This window comes from Ptychodera flava, chromosome 7, assembly GCF_041260155.1.
Source record: "Ptychodera flava strain L36383 chromosome 7, AS_Pfla_20210202, whole genome shotgun sequence".
Taxonomy (NCBI): domain Eukaryota; kingdom Metazoa; phylum Hemichordata; class Enteropneusta; family Ptychoderidae; genus Ptychodera; species Ptychodera flava.
Window position 1 is genome coordinate 40,130,320 of NC_091934.1, and position 20,125 is coordinate 40,150,444.

General features: G+C 37.2%; 1 protein-coding gene across 1 annotated transcript; it reads left to right on the forward strand.

The window, feature by feature from the left end:
* Nucleotides 1-12,288: 12,288 nt before the first annotated feature.
* On the forward strand, nucleotides 12,289-19,300 carry LOC139136230 (holothin acyltransferase-like). The gene is made up of 3 exons (XM_070703967.1): nucleotides 12,289-12,485; nucleotides 17,088-17,248; nucleotides 18,257-19,300. Exons 1-3 carry the CDS (start codon nucleotides 12,478-12,480, stop codon nucleotides 18,973-18,975), a joined length of 888 nt encoding a protein of 295 aa, XP_070560068.1. The 5' UTR covers nucleotides 12,289-12,477; the 3' UTR covers nucleotides 18,976-19,300.
* Nucleotides 19,301-20,125: the final 825 nt, after the last annotated feature.

Consider the following 20,125-nt stretch of genomic DNA (forward strand, 5'->3'; position numbering starts at 1 on the left):
GAAAAATGTAACAACTTAGTCCGGTTATTGAACGAGCCTCTCTAAAACAGATATATTTTCCATTAATAGCGTAGGAACTTGAACAGCTCATCGACGAAAATGATTCAAGTGCAACCAAGGATGTTGCTAGGTATGCTTAGAATATTTTTTGGAAGAGAGTGGTACAATGTACTACTCTAACCGCTGTGGAAATATCGACAAGTAAACTTGGTCACAATGGATTGTTGCAGTGCAAAATATGAAGACATTGAAAAATATGACATAAAACAACATGAGCGTATGGCGTGTTATAAATTACCTATAACCTGGTCTTTATTCGGGCTATAGCGCCCGTTTATTACCCCTCTTGGCGGTGCGTTACCAGAAACACATCGCTATACCCCTCGGCCTACGGCCTCGAGGAATAGCGATGTGTTTCTGGTAACGCACGGCCCCTCGGGCTAATAAACGAGCGCTACAGCCCCAATGATCAGGTAATAGGTGCTTACGTTGTAGGTGTACGTTGTAGATTAAATGGCTTGTAATTGACGGATCTAAGCTAAACTTTCCACCTGTCTATTGGACATCGGTATGTTGGGCAACAGTCCCTCGTGGTGAAGACAGTGGATTTGCTGAAAAAGACACGTGCAGATTTTGCGACATAAGACTTAGGCGACTCATAAATGGACGAAATCCACTCATATTCGTCGATGTTCCTGTGCAAATTTTCATTGTATAATTTCTTTGTTTATTGCTGATGGTATAGAGTTTAGATCGATCAAAGCTGTCCGAGATAAAAAGTAAACATCGCAGTAAAGTGTTAGGTCTCTGTTTTGTACGGATTTTCTGAATTGAAAGACCATAGTGACTCTGACATTAGGGAGGACGTAAACTGTTAGACCCTGGCTGAGAGAGGAGATAATACGTCCGACAAAGATATTCAGTCATGGTGCCAGCTTTTCTATAATTTTTGTTCTTGAAATGGCAAGACTTGTTTTAAATAGTGTGGAGGGGAGTTGACAAATTAAGTAAAAGTTGGTTACGATGACTATCAGGCAATTCTAATAATGGAGAAAGAAAACTAGAAACACGTCTCTGTCCAAGTTTATATCATTCAACTGGTGTCCATGTATTACGATATCAATCGTCCAGGGTTGTTCACAGTTCAAAGTCTACGCTTCCTAGTTGCCATGGTTCAAATTTTAGGGTATTGTCGCGGATCGGGCGGATCAGGCGAGAAATCCGACACACAACTTCCCTAGATAGTCAGTCCTCCCTTGGGAATAATGGGCTACTGACTTCACTACAATTCTTTTGTTGATGTCACGGAACAACGTTCACGCATGCACGCGTACGTACGCTCGCGCGACCTGCGCTCTGTCATGTCACGTATATACATCGGACTGAAATACCAAGATGTGATTCTTAAATTCCACTTAGTACGCGTTTCCATACCACACGCCTTGGAAAAGTTTAGAGTCGATAAAAAATAAGTACATCAGGTAAATGGAACAACAGGTTTTATTTCCTCGGCGTGATTATCACTCTCATGCCCAGTAGTGAGTTTAATTAACCTGCGTGTATTAAACCGAACATTCTGTATTGTTGGCACTCAACATTAATTGTATTCTTATTTGCATTGCTCCGGTAATTCATCACACAAGCTGTTTTATTCATCTCCAATATTGACGCTTCATGCGTGTTCCTTTTGTTCTTTACTTATTGATCAGAGATCTAACAATACACTCTTCAAGCTACTTGCGTTTACGATGATCACGACAGGCTGTCATGGGGTTAAATTAAAATATATTCATAACCGAGACGATTCCAAACATTTCATTAGTTCTAAGTAGCTGTGTGTCTCACGAATTTCAACATACCATATTAAACACCTATTGCCTTGTCATGAGGGCTATAGCGCCTGTCTATTACCCCGAGGGGCCCTGTGTTACCAGAAACACATCGCTTTTGCCCGAGGCCGTAGGCCGAGGGGTATAGCGATGTGTTTCTGGTAACATACGGCCACAAGGGGTAATAGACGAGTGCAATAGCCCGAATAAAGACCGGGCTATAGGTGTTTTATAACACCCCATATGTTTATGTTGTACTGTTATTATATTTTTAATGTGTTATGATATTTTGCACCGCAACAATCCATTGTGATAAGTTTACTGGGTGACGTTTCCACAGCGGTTTCAGTTGTACGTGGTTCAACAAATATTCTAAGCATACCTAGCGACATCCTAAGTTGCACTTTAATCTTTTCGGTCGATGAGCTGTTCAAGTTCCTACGCTGTTGGAATGTTTGAAAATATTGAAAAATCTGTTTTAGAGAATGTTTCGTCACCTATCACGGATGCACATCACGTTCTAGTCACCCGCCATTGTTGCAAAGCTGCAGACAACACTATGGTCACGTGACCAGGCACTTTTCCAAATTGTGAAGCCGTGTGGTATGGCAACGCGTAAGTTAAATATAAAGGACCACAATTGACAACCCAATGTGTAAATGTGCGACGACAGAGCGAAGGTCGCACGAGTGTACATACACATACGTACGTGAACGTTGTTCCGTGTTAGGCCGAACAAAAACAAAACCTACCTACCCTATTTTTTCGACCCTAAACTTTTTAGAGCTACGTAAACAGGCAAGTAGAAAAAAGAAGGAAAAACTAGTAAAATCACGCCTTCGTTACCTCTCGTTTGATTTTCGCTTGAACGAGGATGTCTTTTATGTTTTCATTCCTGTTATATGTATGATGCGTTTTTCTGGAAATGTTGTGGCCAGTCTTTGACGTCATGAACCCCTGAAAAAATGCCTATATTTGAAAATAATGATATTTGGAAAAAATCCCTGCCTACCTACCTACCCTATTTTTGAAAACCATGTTATCGGAACAACACAATTTTTTTGGCCTTAGCAAAAAAAGAATGCCATTAGCCACTTTCGTAGTGACCTTCATGCAGCCACACTCCGACCAAGATCTGGTGAGGTAGGTTATCCAATACGTTCTGTCATTGGCATTTGAATCTGAACGGCATTCCATTATCTTCTTACAAAGTTATGTAAACATCAAAGTTCGAATTATCACACATTAGTTTATTAAGACTATCAACTCATAACAACGGAGTTCCCTTGACAGAACGAGAGAGTTACAGTCTGAAGAGTGCAGGTCAAAAAGGACGAAATCACAAACTTAAGAGCGCAGATGAAAACAGATCGCTACAGATCAAAATAGAACGACGAAAATACAAACTGAAGAGGTTTAGTGTAGTTTTCGGCCACGATAACTCACATAGGATACCGTAAAATATGTGCTAGACCTACAGTAATATAGAGTGCTGATTTTTAAACCAATAAACATACTAAGTAGTGAAAAACCCAATTCTTAGTTTGAACATTTGAAAATTATGTGTCATGATTAAAAACTTGTCTTAAAAATGCAACTAAATATATTGCATCTCGTGAATTGAAAGTTTACAGTCACCGATCACGACGATTCCATATCACAATATAATGAACCGACATTGCAAAAAAAAAACAATCACACATCACAATATAACATAACATATCAAAATACTAATATATCGATGGTAAATCACCATATAATAATCTACATCATAAGATGATGAATGAACATCACAATAAAACAAATGTACATTACAATATAATAAATGTCAATGACAGACGTGCCGATCACTAAATTCCCACCACAATTCAACAAATGCTCATTATACTATAATGAATGCTTATTAGATAGTAAATACTCAATAAAATATAAAAATGCTCATCACTATATAACAAATTCCCATTACACTATAACTATTGCCCATCGCTATATAACAAATGCCCATCACTACATAACAAGCGCCAATCACCTTCTAGCAAATTCCAATCACTATATAACAAAGTCCCATCACTGTATAACAAATAACCACCACCATATAACAAATTCCCATCACTATAAAGCAAATGCGCTATTGCCATATAAAAACTGAATCACCGTAAACACGATTGGAACTAATTTGGGATAATTGGATTTTCAAATTTTTCAAATTTCTCAAAAGTGTTAGGAGCCGTATAGCTGAATGTTGCAATATTGCAAATTACTCATAAAAACGAGTGTGTAATGTAAAAAAGAATAGCAGATGAGATTACATCTGTAGATTAAATCGACATTACTTTACCATCCAATTATCCCAAACTAGTTCCAATCGTGTTCGTATAACAATGTGCATCAATCAAGATTTTACTTCAATTGAGACGGCTACGGCTTTCCATAGTTTGTGTTTGTGTAAGATATGTTTCTGTGTGAAACAGATTGACATTGAACTTCATGATCAAAAACAAATGAATCGTTATTTTGTTCATCTACGCGATGTTGTTTTGAAAGAGTCAGTTCTGATCCTTTACACTTGGTAAGGAATATCGCGAGCACATTACAGTATTTCAATCTGTTGCTGCAAAAACATGTATGGAATGGACTTTCTTAATTGAAGGTGGTTTGCGAACACATCCTCGGTAAATATCTTGATGTTTTCGATTACTCTTTTGTAGTTTTTATCGGAAGGATAGAAGGCTGAGTTTCTTGTCTTTCCAAGGCGAACGTCGTCGCTCGCACACGAGCTTATTGTATTCAATATTTTTAGTATTACGTTAGCCTTTACGACAAACGTCTGACAGTGTCTACTCAGCGTTGAACTTAATCCTCATATATGTATTATCTTCCATCCAAACCCGTTACGATTCGTACACTCAAGAGGGAAGCTATTCAAATGAGCGAAATGTACTTTGTTTTGATGTGTGCCTTGCAGTTCAAATGAGAAAACAACTTAAACCGTTCAATTGCAACATTTTAATGCAACATGGCACACAAACGATCAGTCTCTCACATACAATTCTACGATGCTCGCTTGAATAGGATTAATAAATGACTTACCTTGAGGATAGTACTACATTAACAAAACGTAAGCTTGCACACACGTATCTTGAATGAACACCTCTTAGTGACACAGTTAATATAAGTTATAATTTGCTGTGAGCAATGAACCATGTTCTTCGTAAAGACTCTTCGCTGTAGTCATTATCAATGATCTGCATCCTGACACAATGACATAAATATCACTCCGCAAAATGTAAGGTTTACTACTTTCATATAAAGTAGGTCTGCCATATCTGGAATACATGCAACAGGAAATGTACTGTTACAGCATTTTGTCGTGTAAGATGGCGATAATAAGTGTTATCATATGCACAAGCCAAGTTTGTTGTCTCTGAACACAAAATACGGGATTTATACTTTGGTCGTTCTACGTTACGACAGCCCGCGTCTATGTCAACAAAGTTTGGTGCGTCGGAACTTTTTGCGTCGTTAAGCAAACTACATGACGGTCCGTATTTCTCCCGCGATCAAAATTTGTCTGACGGTGAAAATTTGTAAAAATCAGTCGTGATTTGTAGAGTCTGACAAAAGACATTCACTTAGCAAATTTTGAGTCCTTGTCTTTTAGTTTTGTTATCAATATGGGGATTCGTATTCGTATAGAGGTACATGTTGAGTGAAGTCACCTAGCATTTGTCCCATACACAAGCGTAAATGCCGTGTTCCTCGCTCACGCAACCGACGACTAGAAATGACTGACAACTTGCCCACGGCGTATCGATATTATTCCAAAACTACTTCAGAAGTTTAAACGCGGAATTGTGACGTTGCGGAAGATGACTTTAATTTTGCAAAGTATTATGAATTCTTGCCTTATGCACGTGATAAATATATTATTTCCTAACACATTTCTTCGTTCGGCTCGGAAAATACCCGTAGCGCAATAACCATGTCATCAAGCCGAAGAAAGAAAATTTTGGGGACTAATATTAAAAACCAGATTGACGTTGAACTTCGCGATAACGAAAAGGTGTGTTTCAGTTTATTTTACATGATACTGTTTTTCATAAGATTGAGTTGATTCGGATGAATCGCACATTATAAGTATGGCATGGCATACACATTACAATGTTTTGATCTTCTGCAACAGAAACTTTGTAGAGGCATCGTTCAGTCTGAAAGTCACGAGCGCACAACTGATACCCGACGGCAAATAAACGAAATATTTTCCATCACTCTCGATCACTTGTAATCGTCTAGTGCCGATGACTAAGCTTTGTAAAGATGCATTGGATCGTTAAATTGAGGGTTTCAAGGACAACTACATCTCTGAAATATTTGAGGAAATACTCCTTAACCAGTTCATCCCCAATTCCCTGGTAAAATGTACAAACATATTATAGTTGAGAATGGGTTTTGGCCTAATGGTAGTGGTAAAGGATAAAATTAGTGATGATACTATGAGGTTATTACGAAAATACCGCAAAGGATGCACGAGGACATTGGCGCAGTGTATCGCCCGACGCAAAGCGGAGGCGCCAATGTTCAAGAGCATCCTTTGCGGTATTTTCGTGATAACCTTATTATTATTCATCTTAAAGTTTTGACTTGGGCATCAGAGTAGTGACCGTTTTTGTGCAATGTCAACAATTTTTCTTCCGATTTATAGTGCAAGTGTAGAACGCTATCTCAGATGGCTTCTGCAAGTGCTGGAGTGTGTGCAATACACACGTACGTACAATGCGCGAGACATTGTTCTTGCACTTGTCCTATGGGTCCATTGAAACCGTTCAACAGTGAACACGCATATACAGCTGCCGGGGATGGGGCGCCTGGAAACTGCATGTGCATGGTACGGAACGCCTGTTCCGTACGGCGTTTTGAGCGCACGCAGAATTCTATTGTTCTCGATGACAGATGTATAATAATGAAATTTATGGACAGATAGCTGAGACTTTATACTATCTACAATCATGGGAAAAGTTCTACAAGACTGATACATCTTTCATTAAAGCCTCATTGGCTTCATCTGTTACTTTAATTGTTTTAATGTCAAATTAATGTTCTCTCACGTTATTTTGCTCATCGAGCGATGCGTGCCTACTACAGTTGCGCACGAATAGGTATATATCTGATGGACCTATCATCGCAGACAGCCCTATAGTATTGAAAAGGTGTCTCGCTCATGCAGGTGTAGGAAAAGGGAATGATATTCTGTGAAAGGAAGAATGCATAGTAACTGTTCCTGTGGTTATCTTCCCCTTTTTCCCCTTCTCGATCTATTGCGAGGCAATTGCATTATCTTGGAGTGATTTTACAGAACCAGAATCTAATTTCTTTTAGACCGTATACATACGCATCAGATAAATTGTACAAGACAGAATAAAACGAAGAAGATATCATAGCATAACACACAGTCTAAACCCACCTGCAACATATCGTGCATTATTAAACTTTTATAAAAATATGTTATTTAATGCTTTCCCTTCTTCCCGTTTAAGCCGTCAAATCCATCCTCATTGCATCTGGTACTGCAAAATTTATCAAAAGCGTAAGATGCCCGATTCTGAAAGACGCAATATTAAAAATTGCCCACAAAAACAGATAAATCACAAAAAGGAAATGCAGATGAGCTTAAATTAGCTTATTAAACCAACATTACTACAATATCATATTCTTCTAAATTAGTCCCACTCGTATTATAAGCATGTTGAATAGAAGCCTGTTTGAAACCAGTGGACGCAAGTATGAGGAAATAGGAACCCGAATAATAGCTGTCCATGTACGTAATCTGATTCTTCTCGGTTTCTTCCAAAACAATTATTATGGAAAGATTTCACAAAATAGAAATCGATAATACAAGAATTGGGCCTTCTTTTGGATCTCATACATATATGCATCATATAAATTATGAAACTAGAATCAAACTAGAAGATATCATTGGACAAAAAAGACTAAAAACCTCTTCGACATGCAGGACGTCACCATCAAATTTTATAAAAAATAAATGTGTTTTCCCCTCTTCCTGTCTTAAAGATGTACAATGTACACCCACGCTGAATTTCGTATTCTCAGTATCATTTCAAACAGGAACAACCGTTTTCCAATGAGCAAGAATCCAGAGTGAATGCTCACTTTTGCAGTTTGTCTCGTAATAATAGAAGGATTAGTGACGTGACATTACCATTTCTTGGCGATTGCCGTCGTTCGTACATGAGATGATTTTTGTTCGACATTTTCCAAGTATTATGTTTGGCTCGACGACAAACATCTGATAGCGTTATCTCCATTTTAAACATAATCACAATACCGTGTTCTGTCGAAACGTGTTGCTTTTTGTCTGCACATATGTAGGAAGCTGTTTAAATCAGTTGAATTTATGGACAAGGTAGTTTCTTCAGTGCACATCTTCATGGTTATAGTGACTGTCCATGTTTGATCCACGCTTTGCAGCTAAATCAGATGACATCTGAAACAATTTTTTCAACTGAAAAAATTGTAAGTCACGTGGAATGCAAGCGATCTCTCACATACGCTGCAATGCTACTGTGCTCGCTTTGATATGGTTTATGATAGACTTACCTCATGGATAATTCCTCATTAACAAAATCTAACAAAAGCTTCCACTTGTGTATCTCTGGTATATACCTCAAGGTGACTATAAGTCATTTGCTGTGAATGTGACAATGAAGTATGCTTTTCTTAAATACCCTTCACTCTGTTCATTATCAATGCGCGGCTCTTGCTATTGACAGTTGGCAGTCGTCGTACGCCACCACACAAAATATCACTCCGTAATATGTGACATTTCACGACATTCTGACCGAATAATTCTGTCGCATCTTAGATGCATACAACCGAGCATGTTCAGCCTACAGGGTACTGTTGTTTAAAATGGCTATAATGTTTGAAATAGATTTATGTTGAACTTCATGATCACAAGCAAATGAAACGTCCTTTTAATCATTCTGCGTATACTTGTTAAAAAGATAGAGGTAGTTCCGATAGAGTTAGTTCTATTCCGTTGCACATTGTCAGAAATACCGCAAATAAATTGCAGTATTTTAATATTTAGCCACAGAAAACCTTCTTGTAGTGAATGTTTCCTCTTAAAGTTTACTTGCGCACAGCTAGTACCCCTAGACAATTAATGTGATATTTCCCCATCGCTCTCGATCACGTTTCGTAGGAAGATGGCAACTTAATTCGTGCTGATGAATAAGCGCTGTTGACGCGCATTAGATCATGGGAGCAAAGTATTTTTTCTAGGACAACTAACCCCTTCAAAATATCGCTTCAAGAATCCTAAGTTGCGGGTTACCCAGTAGTTATCAACTCCGATTTTCTGCAAAGAGGTCGACAGTGATCATTGAGTCAAATGATGGTGGAGAAAGGTTAACTTACAGATAACATGCAGATGAATTGTCAGACAGTTGGGATGTCTTTCCTTTCACTCGGAATAACCGCACAATAGTATATGTTTTATCAATGTTGTGTCACGATTTGTGCATGTGTCGTTTCAGTATTGTTTTTTTTATTTCTATTTTTTCACGGTTTCACTTTCCAATAAAAGTAAAACCATGTTTTTCAACACACTGGGCGAGGGGTACCTGCTAGTTGCTACGCTCGTGCAAGAAGTGTGCATGCAAATTTGGACGTAGAAATGATGTGTGGGCGCAACACAATCTATGGCAATGCGAAATATTACAGCTTGTGTAAAACGTCTGATGAGCATTATCTTCATGGCTAGTGAAAATGATAAAATGATAAACGGATGATTTGGTATGTATTCACAAATACCGTACTGAAGTTTATCGTTCTAGCACAAACCCTAAGTCAATGGTTCTGGAAAATATTTAAAATGAAAGCCTATCACTTCTGTTCAAATAGCAGTAGTCATTGTCCGAAATATAGCATTGGCATTAATCGATTCCTCGTTGATAGGTCAATAATATGGCCGAATTTAATATCGTCATCCACACAACTAATAGCGCTATAGGTTCAATTCAGACGCGAGCTGATTGAAAATCTGTCCCTGCGGGTATCTGACCTTTCTCGTTTTCTTGTGAGGAAATTAGATTATCTTGAAAAGATTTTAAAAATGGAAATCGGTAAAACCGGAATCAAACTAACCTTCTTTTGGACCTTATGCACACGCATAGATAATTATATAACTAATGTAACTATATTAAAACTAGGGAGATTTAATTGGACAACACACATCCTAAAGCCCTCTTTGACATGTCAAGCATTATTAAGTTTTTACAAAAATATATGTGATTAGTATCTTCTTATTGTTAATGTAAAAACCGCCATATCTCTTTTCACTGAATCCCTTATTGTCAGCGTTATTTGAAACTACAACGAAGGTGACCGCTTTTCAATGAGTGGGACATTCAAAATAATGCTCGCTTTTTGTGGTCTGTCGTAATGATAGAAGGTTTGGTGTCGCTTCATTGCCATTGATTTGCGAGTGTCGCTCTTTGCACATGTGTTGATTGTATTCAATATTTTCCAAGTTATCATGTTGTCCTTTACGACAAACGTATGACAGTGTTAACTCAATTTTAAACGTAATCTACATAGCAACACGTTGATTTGTTTGTCCACAAGCGAGGGGAGCTGTTCGAATGGGTTAAAATTATGGATCTGATTGTTTATTAAGTCCATACCTTCATTGGTTGTACCGGTTCAAGTCACATCAAAATATTGATGTACGTCTTTCAATTTATTGTAATTTAGATGTATGTATTAAGATTAAATGGGACCAAATCTACCTTTGTTCAACTACAAATTTATCGTCTGCGCAGACAATTACTCACACTGCAATACTAAATCGCTATCTCTAATATGACTAATAGATGACTTGCCTCATAGATAATACTTGATTAACAAAATGTAACCTTGCTCTTGTTAATCTTCAACGCCTTAAAGTGACTGTAAGTCATTTGCTGCAAACGGTGTAATAATAAGGTCTGATTTATGTAAAGACTCTTCACGCTTTTCACAATAGGTGCGCATGCGTGTTATGAACTATTGACTGCAGTATGGCATGACACAAATGTCAGTCCGTACGTTACTATGTGACGTTTACAACTTTCAGATAGGATAGCTCTGTCGCATCTCTGTTGTTTACAACACAAAATGTAAAATCTGGTTTTTTTGCGTAAGATTTGGATAATATGTTAAGTAAATTGACGTTGAATTTCATCATAAATATAATATGACGCATGTCTTAGTTCAAACTTCTTGATACTGTTTTTTTTTAAATATTGAATTCAGATTCATTACACACTGTATTTCAAGTTTGTTATAGTATTCCGATCTTTAGCCCTCGGTTGACAGCTCCTCTGGTGGACAGAATTATTCCCGAGGTAATCTTTCGCCCAGTTTAAGCGATGTATCCATTGCTTGGATGAGGTTTGCGTGCTTTGTGGGACACTGAATGTATGAGCTCGAGTGCTTCATGAACTCTACAGTGTGTGGAGGGTTCGCAGTCAAGAAGTCGTAACAACTTAGCTCGGTTATTGAACAACGTTTATTAAGAGTGGGAAATAGCCGACGGTTTTATCTGTGGCTTCTCTGCTAGTTGACGTGTTCGAACTCGATTGAAAATTTACCGTATCAGCTACAGAAACCTTAATTGGGCAAGGGTTTACCCTTAAAGGTCACTTGCGCACAGTCGATACCCCTCGGCGTATAATTTGATATTTTCCGTCGATCTCGATCACGTTTCGTAGGAAAATAACAACTTGATCGTCTTGTGCTGATGACTGAGCTTTGTGAATGCGCATTGCATCATGGGAGCCAAGGGTTCTGGGATAACTAAACCCTTGAAAACTTTGATTCAACACTCCTGGGTTACACCTTAATCTGCGACAAAAAATATTTCGTCGCCATATCAATTTTTGCTAGAACAGCCTACATTTTCCACAAAATCATTAAGATACCGAGACTCGTTCGTATATACTGTGGCGTTGCATTTCCGTGCTTAAAACTCCAAGCCTGCATCAACGCAGCCAAACACCAATGCACTTTTCGGGGATCGCGATCCTGTTATTCCGAACCTGGAATATCAATCGGATGGGACCAAGTTGTCATCACCAAATGATATACCTTGGTTGATTTAAAGGATTAACATAATGATTGCGCCAACGACGAAACATTGTGCTCCATCAAGCATCTTTCTAAATTGCATCTAGAAACCGTTCCATAAAGCGACGTTATCATTTTGTAACACGGACGCTTGAAAAGACTAGGGGTCTTTACTTATATATCTGGTCTCGCTTGCCGTTACCTGTGTCTGTGCTCGGCCAACGAATTGCGCCAATGACAGCGAAGCCGTGATCGCCAGTTGTAGTGCGGTGACTCGCTGCTTTGCCGCTCATGGCGCACTACTCTCGCCGCAAATTCGAGGTCTTTCATGCGAGAGATGCATGTGAGACTACCTTATATTGTGCGATCCTCTCATTAAGGTCACACTCGCTTGTGTCTTTACATCGAGGGTTGACGATTATAACGCTACAACGGTGTTAGCCTACAGCTGCAACTTGCACGACTTATTTTGATTCCAAGACCCTAGAGATTTTGGAAGTATTGAACTTCAACCAGTAACATGGCGAGGTAAGTAGCTAAGTTGGAGGTTGAAGCGAGCGAAACTTCTACCTCCATTCTAAACGTATAGCAGGCCTGGGTGTATGGCACAATTCGCCATTGTGTAAAGTTTTCCGGTCGATTACCTCTCTGGTATTTTGTACCGGTTTTTGGGTCAGGTGGAAGGTGAATTGAGACTTATCTTCACACGCATTATACCTAAACGGCTGAGAGATATGAATAATTAGTGAACTCTCTCTTTCAGACATAGCTTTGAACACGGGTGCATGTAATTGCCAATGTGGTATACGCGGAGAGAATGGAATGTATGACACGGTCCTGCTTACTGGACCGTGACTCCAGTAAAGTGTGAACTTTACAGTTAAATAAAAGGTCTTTGTCGACAAAGCTGAATACCTCTTTGCCTTTAATGATCAAATTTAAAATGGGCGAACTGACATTTATTCTCAGCGTCGGTTCCAAACTCTCTGGTCACCGGTTTCATAGGTTCTTAAATACAGCAGCCATTTTGGCAACTTTTTTCCCAATAGTGCAGTGCCCTTCTCATCAGCATTCTATGTGAATAATAAAATCTTACACCCCTAAGGACCTGGGGTTAGAATTCTGACACGAGTTGGAGATATTTTGTTCCACATGAGACAAAAAAAACCCCAACGGTTGTGAGAAATGTGATCCTGGGTCCTTGGTGTGTGAGCTTCTTTTAAATCCGTAAAGTTCAACCTGTAAACATTGAATGAGTATTTTAAGTGTGTCATTGACTTTCCTACTGCGTGGCGGTGTATTGTTCCGCGTCTTTATAAATAAACACGAACTCCGTGGCGAGTTTCACTGCCGATATTTCAATTTATGCTCCGGACGCGATATCCGTTGGGAAAGTTTAGCGACATGTTCCGAGTGACTTATGTTCAGTTATTATTTTGAAAATTTGGCCGCCCTTTTGTGAGTCTGTCACGTCACCAACCACGACGAATGACATTATTCAAAATCGTGTCAACGCTGTCGTCTGCCACTGCACTGTGACCTGCTTACTTTGTAATTCCGGTGCGACTGATCACGCTTTTGACGGGATGATATTTTGCACGTAGAACGAAAGGCCATTTACCATCCAATCAGAGTTCGTGTAATAATATTCCGCTTTCGAATGTGCGCAATACTATGTACAAGAAGTCTGGGACGATATCTGAGAGTGTGGAGTCGTCTTTTTCTACACCATCGATCCCACACTCCAATTTGCCAGGAATGTGAAAACATGTCACCCGCATTTATATCGCATTATATTTGAATTACCTATCAAACGAGCTACACATTTTAGGGTACTGTACAACGTCTAACTTTTGCGTTTTGAACAAGGGGGTGGCGGGATATTTCAGGGGTACTTGAAAAAATTACCTAGGGGATCTGAAAAAACTGACATTACAAAGGGGTGTACTTGAAAATCTGTTGAATATCAAATTTCCTTTCATATACCTTCTGGCACTTTTATTTCCAGCCAATTCCATTTTCGCCGCGCCTTTCGGGCGCAAGCTTTAGGGTATATTGAGCAATTCATTGATAATCAAAGCAGCCATCATTGAGGCAAAAGACTTACGTTGTCATAATTTCTACTTACCCAACCCTTCTGTTGAGCAAAACTGTCCTCTATAATGACAAAATGTTTAATCTTAACCTTTCAATAACAATTTGGGAGATAACTTATTTGATAAATTCTCTCAATGACAATACATTAGGTCTAGGTCACTGTCAAACGTTCATGTTGCCGTATGTAAATTTATATTTTTTAAGGACTTTGACAGAATACAAACTATTTAGAATAGTGCATAGTGTCATCAATAACAACTGGTAGCGTCAGGTCAAACAACCTTGAATAACAATGACCTATGCGTTATTTGTAGTTTCCTCATAGACTACAATGTAGAGTGGATCAACATTTGAGTGAAAATTCCAAAATAAAATGTCATGCACACAATGCACTTTTAACCACCGTAGGCTGATAAAGTACACTTATATCGACTATTCAGGCTCCATATCGGTACAAATATGGCAAATTTTAAATTGGGAAAAATTTATTCCCAGTTTGGTCATAGCATCCCATGTATAGTGCATCAACATTCTCGGCAAAATTACAAAATCAAATTTCTTGCACACATGTACACTTGTAAATACCCAATGCTAATTAAGTACATTTACTTCAGTCATCAAACGTCTATAGATGAACAGATATTGCTAGTTTTTATTTGAAAGTACGCGTTCATAGTTTTCTCACAGACTACCTTGTAAAGTGAATCAACATTACCGATGAAAACCGAAAGTAAGTTTTTAGTGCACACATGCACTTTTACCTACCACTTCTAGCAAGTACACTTAAATGAATTATAACACAGGTATAAATGTAGTTATATACCTTGTTTTTATGGAGAAAATGTGAATAGCTTGCCCAATAGATGGACTCCCATGTATCATGATTTGATATTTTTGGACGAAGCATAATATCGACCACATTTTGCCTTGCTTTGAAAGGAGGGGGTGGACTTCAAAATTATAGCAAGTCAGAAGGGAGGACTTGAACACATTGCGAGTTTGTTGGGGTGTATTTGAAAAAATCTGAGAACTTGTTTCGGAATCCCCTCCAGAGGTCACGGTCTTCGTTAATGCAGCCTAGGGCATGTAGTTCATATGGTGATTTTGAAAAGAGACACAGCCATCTCTCTTGCAAACTCATGCACACTTGTAAATCAGGATACTTATGAAAAATACTTGTCTTTACATTCCAACGCTTTTTGGCAGGTGTCATTAGCTGATAGGTTAGTATGATAAATCACTTAAAATGATTATTTTTCTGTAAGTTAAGACCTCTCCCTATTTCGACGTACAGATGCTATGGTTTGAGTTTTGTAATAATTATTTACATACATGTAAGAATCATGTGACTATTAAATGTAGTCGCATTATTGCTCGTCATCGTTGCCTATATATATATATATATATATATATATATATATATATATATATATAATGGCATATATATGGCATATATATATGGCATATATATATATATATATATATATATATATATATATATATATATATATATATATATATATATATATTTGGCGGGTGTCAAAGGTGGAGCTCAATGTGCTTTACATTTTCGAAACACCTGACATTATATATCAGTTGTCTTTACCGGAGGTCCATATTTTTTACTTGTACAGATTTGACTTTGTTTTATGTACCGGTACTTGTTTGTTGTCTATCTGTGCTTGGCTCTTTGTGTTTGTTACATCGAGTTTGTCACTATGTAACTTATTACAATAGTGTAGATTATGACTTAATCATATTTTTCTGATTGACAGATATTTTCGATCAGTCTTACGTGACGAAGTCTCTTAGTCATTGAATTAATTCGGTAGTTAGGCGATACATTAAAGTTGTACATACTGAATTCGATCAGGACTTAGATTTAGTTTTCCAAAACGCTTTACCAGCGTTACACATAATAATTACCTAAAAATAAATGTACTGGTTTTGATGAGACTCTCTGAGATACATTAGCTATTTGTAGTGTTGATAATAATGCTAAAAGTTTGAAGAGCTTAAAAAATGATGAATTTGAGGTACATTCATCATATTTATGCTGAAAGTTTGATTGACGAGGCCTATTGACTTTAACGTTTTTCATATCAATCATTGTAATTTTGCAATAAATTGAAATTTATGTTAAAGTAATATCTATTTTGTAACCTCGCAAAATTGAAACAACAAACATAACACAAAGCAAAAATTTAACGAACAAACTGAGCATCCCTCTCATTTTATTTATCAGAGAGAACAATAAAAAATGTCTGGGGTTCTTTTTTCATTGTCTTAGTCTTGGTCACAATGTTTAACTTAGTAGAGACACCATTTAAATATACAGAGCCTACAAACTGTAGAATTTAAGCATGACAATAGCCTGTGGGAGCTTTATGTAAATAGACTAAGTGCAGTGATTATGGTGGAACATTTTTCTGTATTACGACAATTGTCTCTGTTTGACTGCGAAGCTTGTGAACGGTATAAGAAGGCGACTAGATTGTGTCAAAAATTGTCATCACCGACCAGATTCAACAGTTGGGTGTATGGCAAAGTCAACAGACATTGACACGATCAGATTACACAAGACCGGCTTTACTGATAAACGCGATGAAATCTAACCAATGGAATCTGCCGTGAAAACAATACCATAGGATTTGTGCATAGGCAATTATTTAATGAATTACATACTGGTAAGGCCAATAAAATAAAATAAAATGTTTCTCGTCTTTTCGTGGATTCAAAATTGATGCGAACATGCGAATTTCTTCCCCCTTAATTTGGGAATAAAAAATGGCCAACCCCTGCTCGTGGGAATTCAACATGGCCACTATAGAGAAAAATGGCTACCACTAAAAGAAGCAAACCTGAAGAACATTTTAGGTGAAACATTTCAGGACAATTATTGAACAAATCAATTGATCCATAACATGTAGATTTTAAAGAAAAATCGTGACGAGGATTTTTTCACATGCCGCTCGCGATGACGTGATACAAACCACTTTTCTTCGCCTAATATAACAATTGCCTCTCTTTCAGTTCCGATGTCAAAGTTCACATTGCCACAAAAGAAGACATGGGAGCAGTAAGTGCCCTTACTGTTGCAGAAGAGTGGAACTATCCTGTCGAATATCTTGAAACGTTACGCCTCTTAGACCCAGAGGGCTTCTTTGTTGCCAAGAAAGGTGACGAGATTGTTGGTGAGTTCAAGTTTCCAACCGAACCAAGATTTAGGGACCACAATTTTAACAAGAATACCAACCAAATTTTAAATGAAAAGTCTTCATTCTGTGATGAAAAAGCCGCTCGTAAGTTCAACTGCTTCAAAGGCTATCAGGATCTTTGGTGCCACTTTCTGAACCATCAATTTCTGAATACCTGTTACGTGTTAAATTCTGTTATTTGCAAAGAGATCTAAATCTAGTTTTCAACAACCATTTCTACTTCTAAGTTGGCTTCATATCTCGTCGAAGGCTACGTATATTCAGGCTGTCAATACAACCCTCTCCTTTTAAGTAGGCTTCGTATCTCAAAGATGGATAAGCATTCGGCCTTCCAAAGCAAATTAACCCTTTGAATGCTGTAAATTTTCCCGCCGAAATTTGAATGCAAAAAATATGACATTTTCATAATTTTTTGTAATTTTTTTGACTGTTTTTGACCAAATGTATATCACTGTACATTTGGTTACTGTTTTTCATAAAAATTTTGGAAAATATCTGAGAAAAATTGTCTGGCTTACATTCACAATAGCAGCAAAAATTGACTTAGGCGTTCAAAGGGTTAACACAATATAGGACCTCTAATCAAGTTTCAACACAAGTACCATCTCACAGTTGAATATAAAAATGCACGAGATGTGTAAACTAGTGAGTATAGATAAAATCAGAGGATTTCAGCCATTGTTGCTTTAATGCATTGTCTATAATTATGCGATTGCCTTGATAGTTGTTCTTTGCAACATCAATATGCAGGCATGAGGATAGAAATACGCAGAGCATACGAAGCTATTTTCAACATAAATTATTGTTTAGCAAATGTCTGAAAATTTGAGCAAACAGAGCTGCATCCATCGTTGGCACATAATTGAATACAAAGACAGTGTCACATTTCAAGGAAACCAGATATGTTAGTAAGTTACTACATGCACTTCAACCATCTAAAGCTTGAATCTTTGTCTTATTACTGTGCGTTGTTTTTGCTAACAGGTACAGGAATGGCGATTGACTTCGATGACGATTTTGCATACTTTGCGATGAGTATAACCAAGAAAGGTCACAGAAAACAAGGCATTCAACGCAGAATTTTCCAGGAGAGGTTCAAACACGCTGGGGATAGAAATATCGGTATTAACTCTGCTAACGAACGTCGCAAAGAGGTTAATACTGAAATTGGTTTCACGCTGATTTCTCACCAAGTATCTTGTTTTCGGGGATCGGTTGACCGAGATGCATTGCCAAGCGTGGGCATGCTTCAATCGTCAAAATATAAGATTCTTCCGTTAAGCAGCGTGTCTTTTGAGAGCCTTGTCAATTATGACGCAAGCGTTGTAACATTTCATAGGGCAAACTTCCTAAAATTGTGGTGCAAGAGTACTGGATGTGTTACTTTTGTGTCGGTCAATGAAAGTGGCGAGATTCTTGGTTATATAAACGCCCGTCCATTAATGGGCGATTTTTCCGTACTACCACTTATCGCTGACAATGCAGAAATTGCAGAGTCGTTGTTCCTCACCCTTATTCATCACTTGCCCGATAATGAATTCGTAAAGGTACACCCTGTCTTGACAAACCTTGCCGCGGTTGAGTTGGCAAAAAAGTATAACATCCAAGAATTATTATATACAATCACCTGTCAATTCAACAAAAACATACTACCTGTAAAGCTTGACAAGGTGTTTTCTACATCAGGGCCTGAAATAATTTAGATCATACTTTGGGATTCTTTCTTTCAAAGAAAATGTTGTTTTCAACATTTAATGGATTGTTAAAGGGTTTCATGTATTTTGAAATTTACTTCAGATTGGCGCTATTATTCAGATACACTAAGACAAATTTTACTTAAACTTGGCAAAAAAGCATGGGACTATGACGTAAAGCTATGAATATGTATACAATGCTTATCGGTCAAAATTTTAATTGTTGCAACTTTTTGATTTTTAAATTCAGGGACATCGAACAACTCACCTAGATTGCAGACGGGGACAGTGTCATTTCAATTATGTGTGTGTGTGTGTGTGTGTGTGTGTGTGTGTGTGTGTATATATATATATATATATATATATATATTATATATATATATATATATATATATATATATATATATATATATATATACACAAAATGTATACAACGTGCCCTTCCGGTTATCACCATAATGGCTTTATGGCAACCTCTGAACTTGGGCACAGAGAGTACGGTATATATATATATATATATATATATATATATATATATATATATATATATATATATATATATATATATATATATATATATATATATATATAAGTATACAGATGTCCTCGTGGGAAATTATAGTGCTCGATGCTAAAGGAGAGCGATATAAATAATAACACAAAGTAACTTCAGTATAAAGTAATTGTATCTGTTACTTAAATTTCATGCATCCTGTACTTATCAGACAGATTAAGTGAAAGTTATATTAGCTCAACACTCTTATGTATATATATATATATATATATATATATATATATATATATATATATATATATATATATATATATATATATATATATATATATATATATAATCTGATGTTCTCTTGAAAAGTTACAGTGCTTGATGCTAAAAGTAGAGCGTCATAAATAATAACACAAATTACTTAAGTACAAAGTAATTGCATATCTTTCTTGATATTCATATATTTCGCAAATCTTGAGACCAATTTTTCATTAGGTCTTAACTCTAAATTATATGGTTGGGACGTACCATTATAATATTAGGTGATGTTGAAAATCGATCAATATTATTTGTTTAGATTGCGAGACTCTGAACAAACTAAGAGTGTTTATGTAACGGCGTAGGTTTATCGGCATTGATTATGTGAAGCTTTTC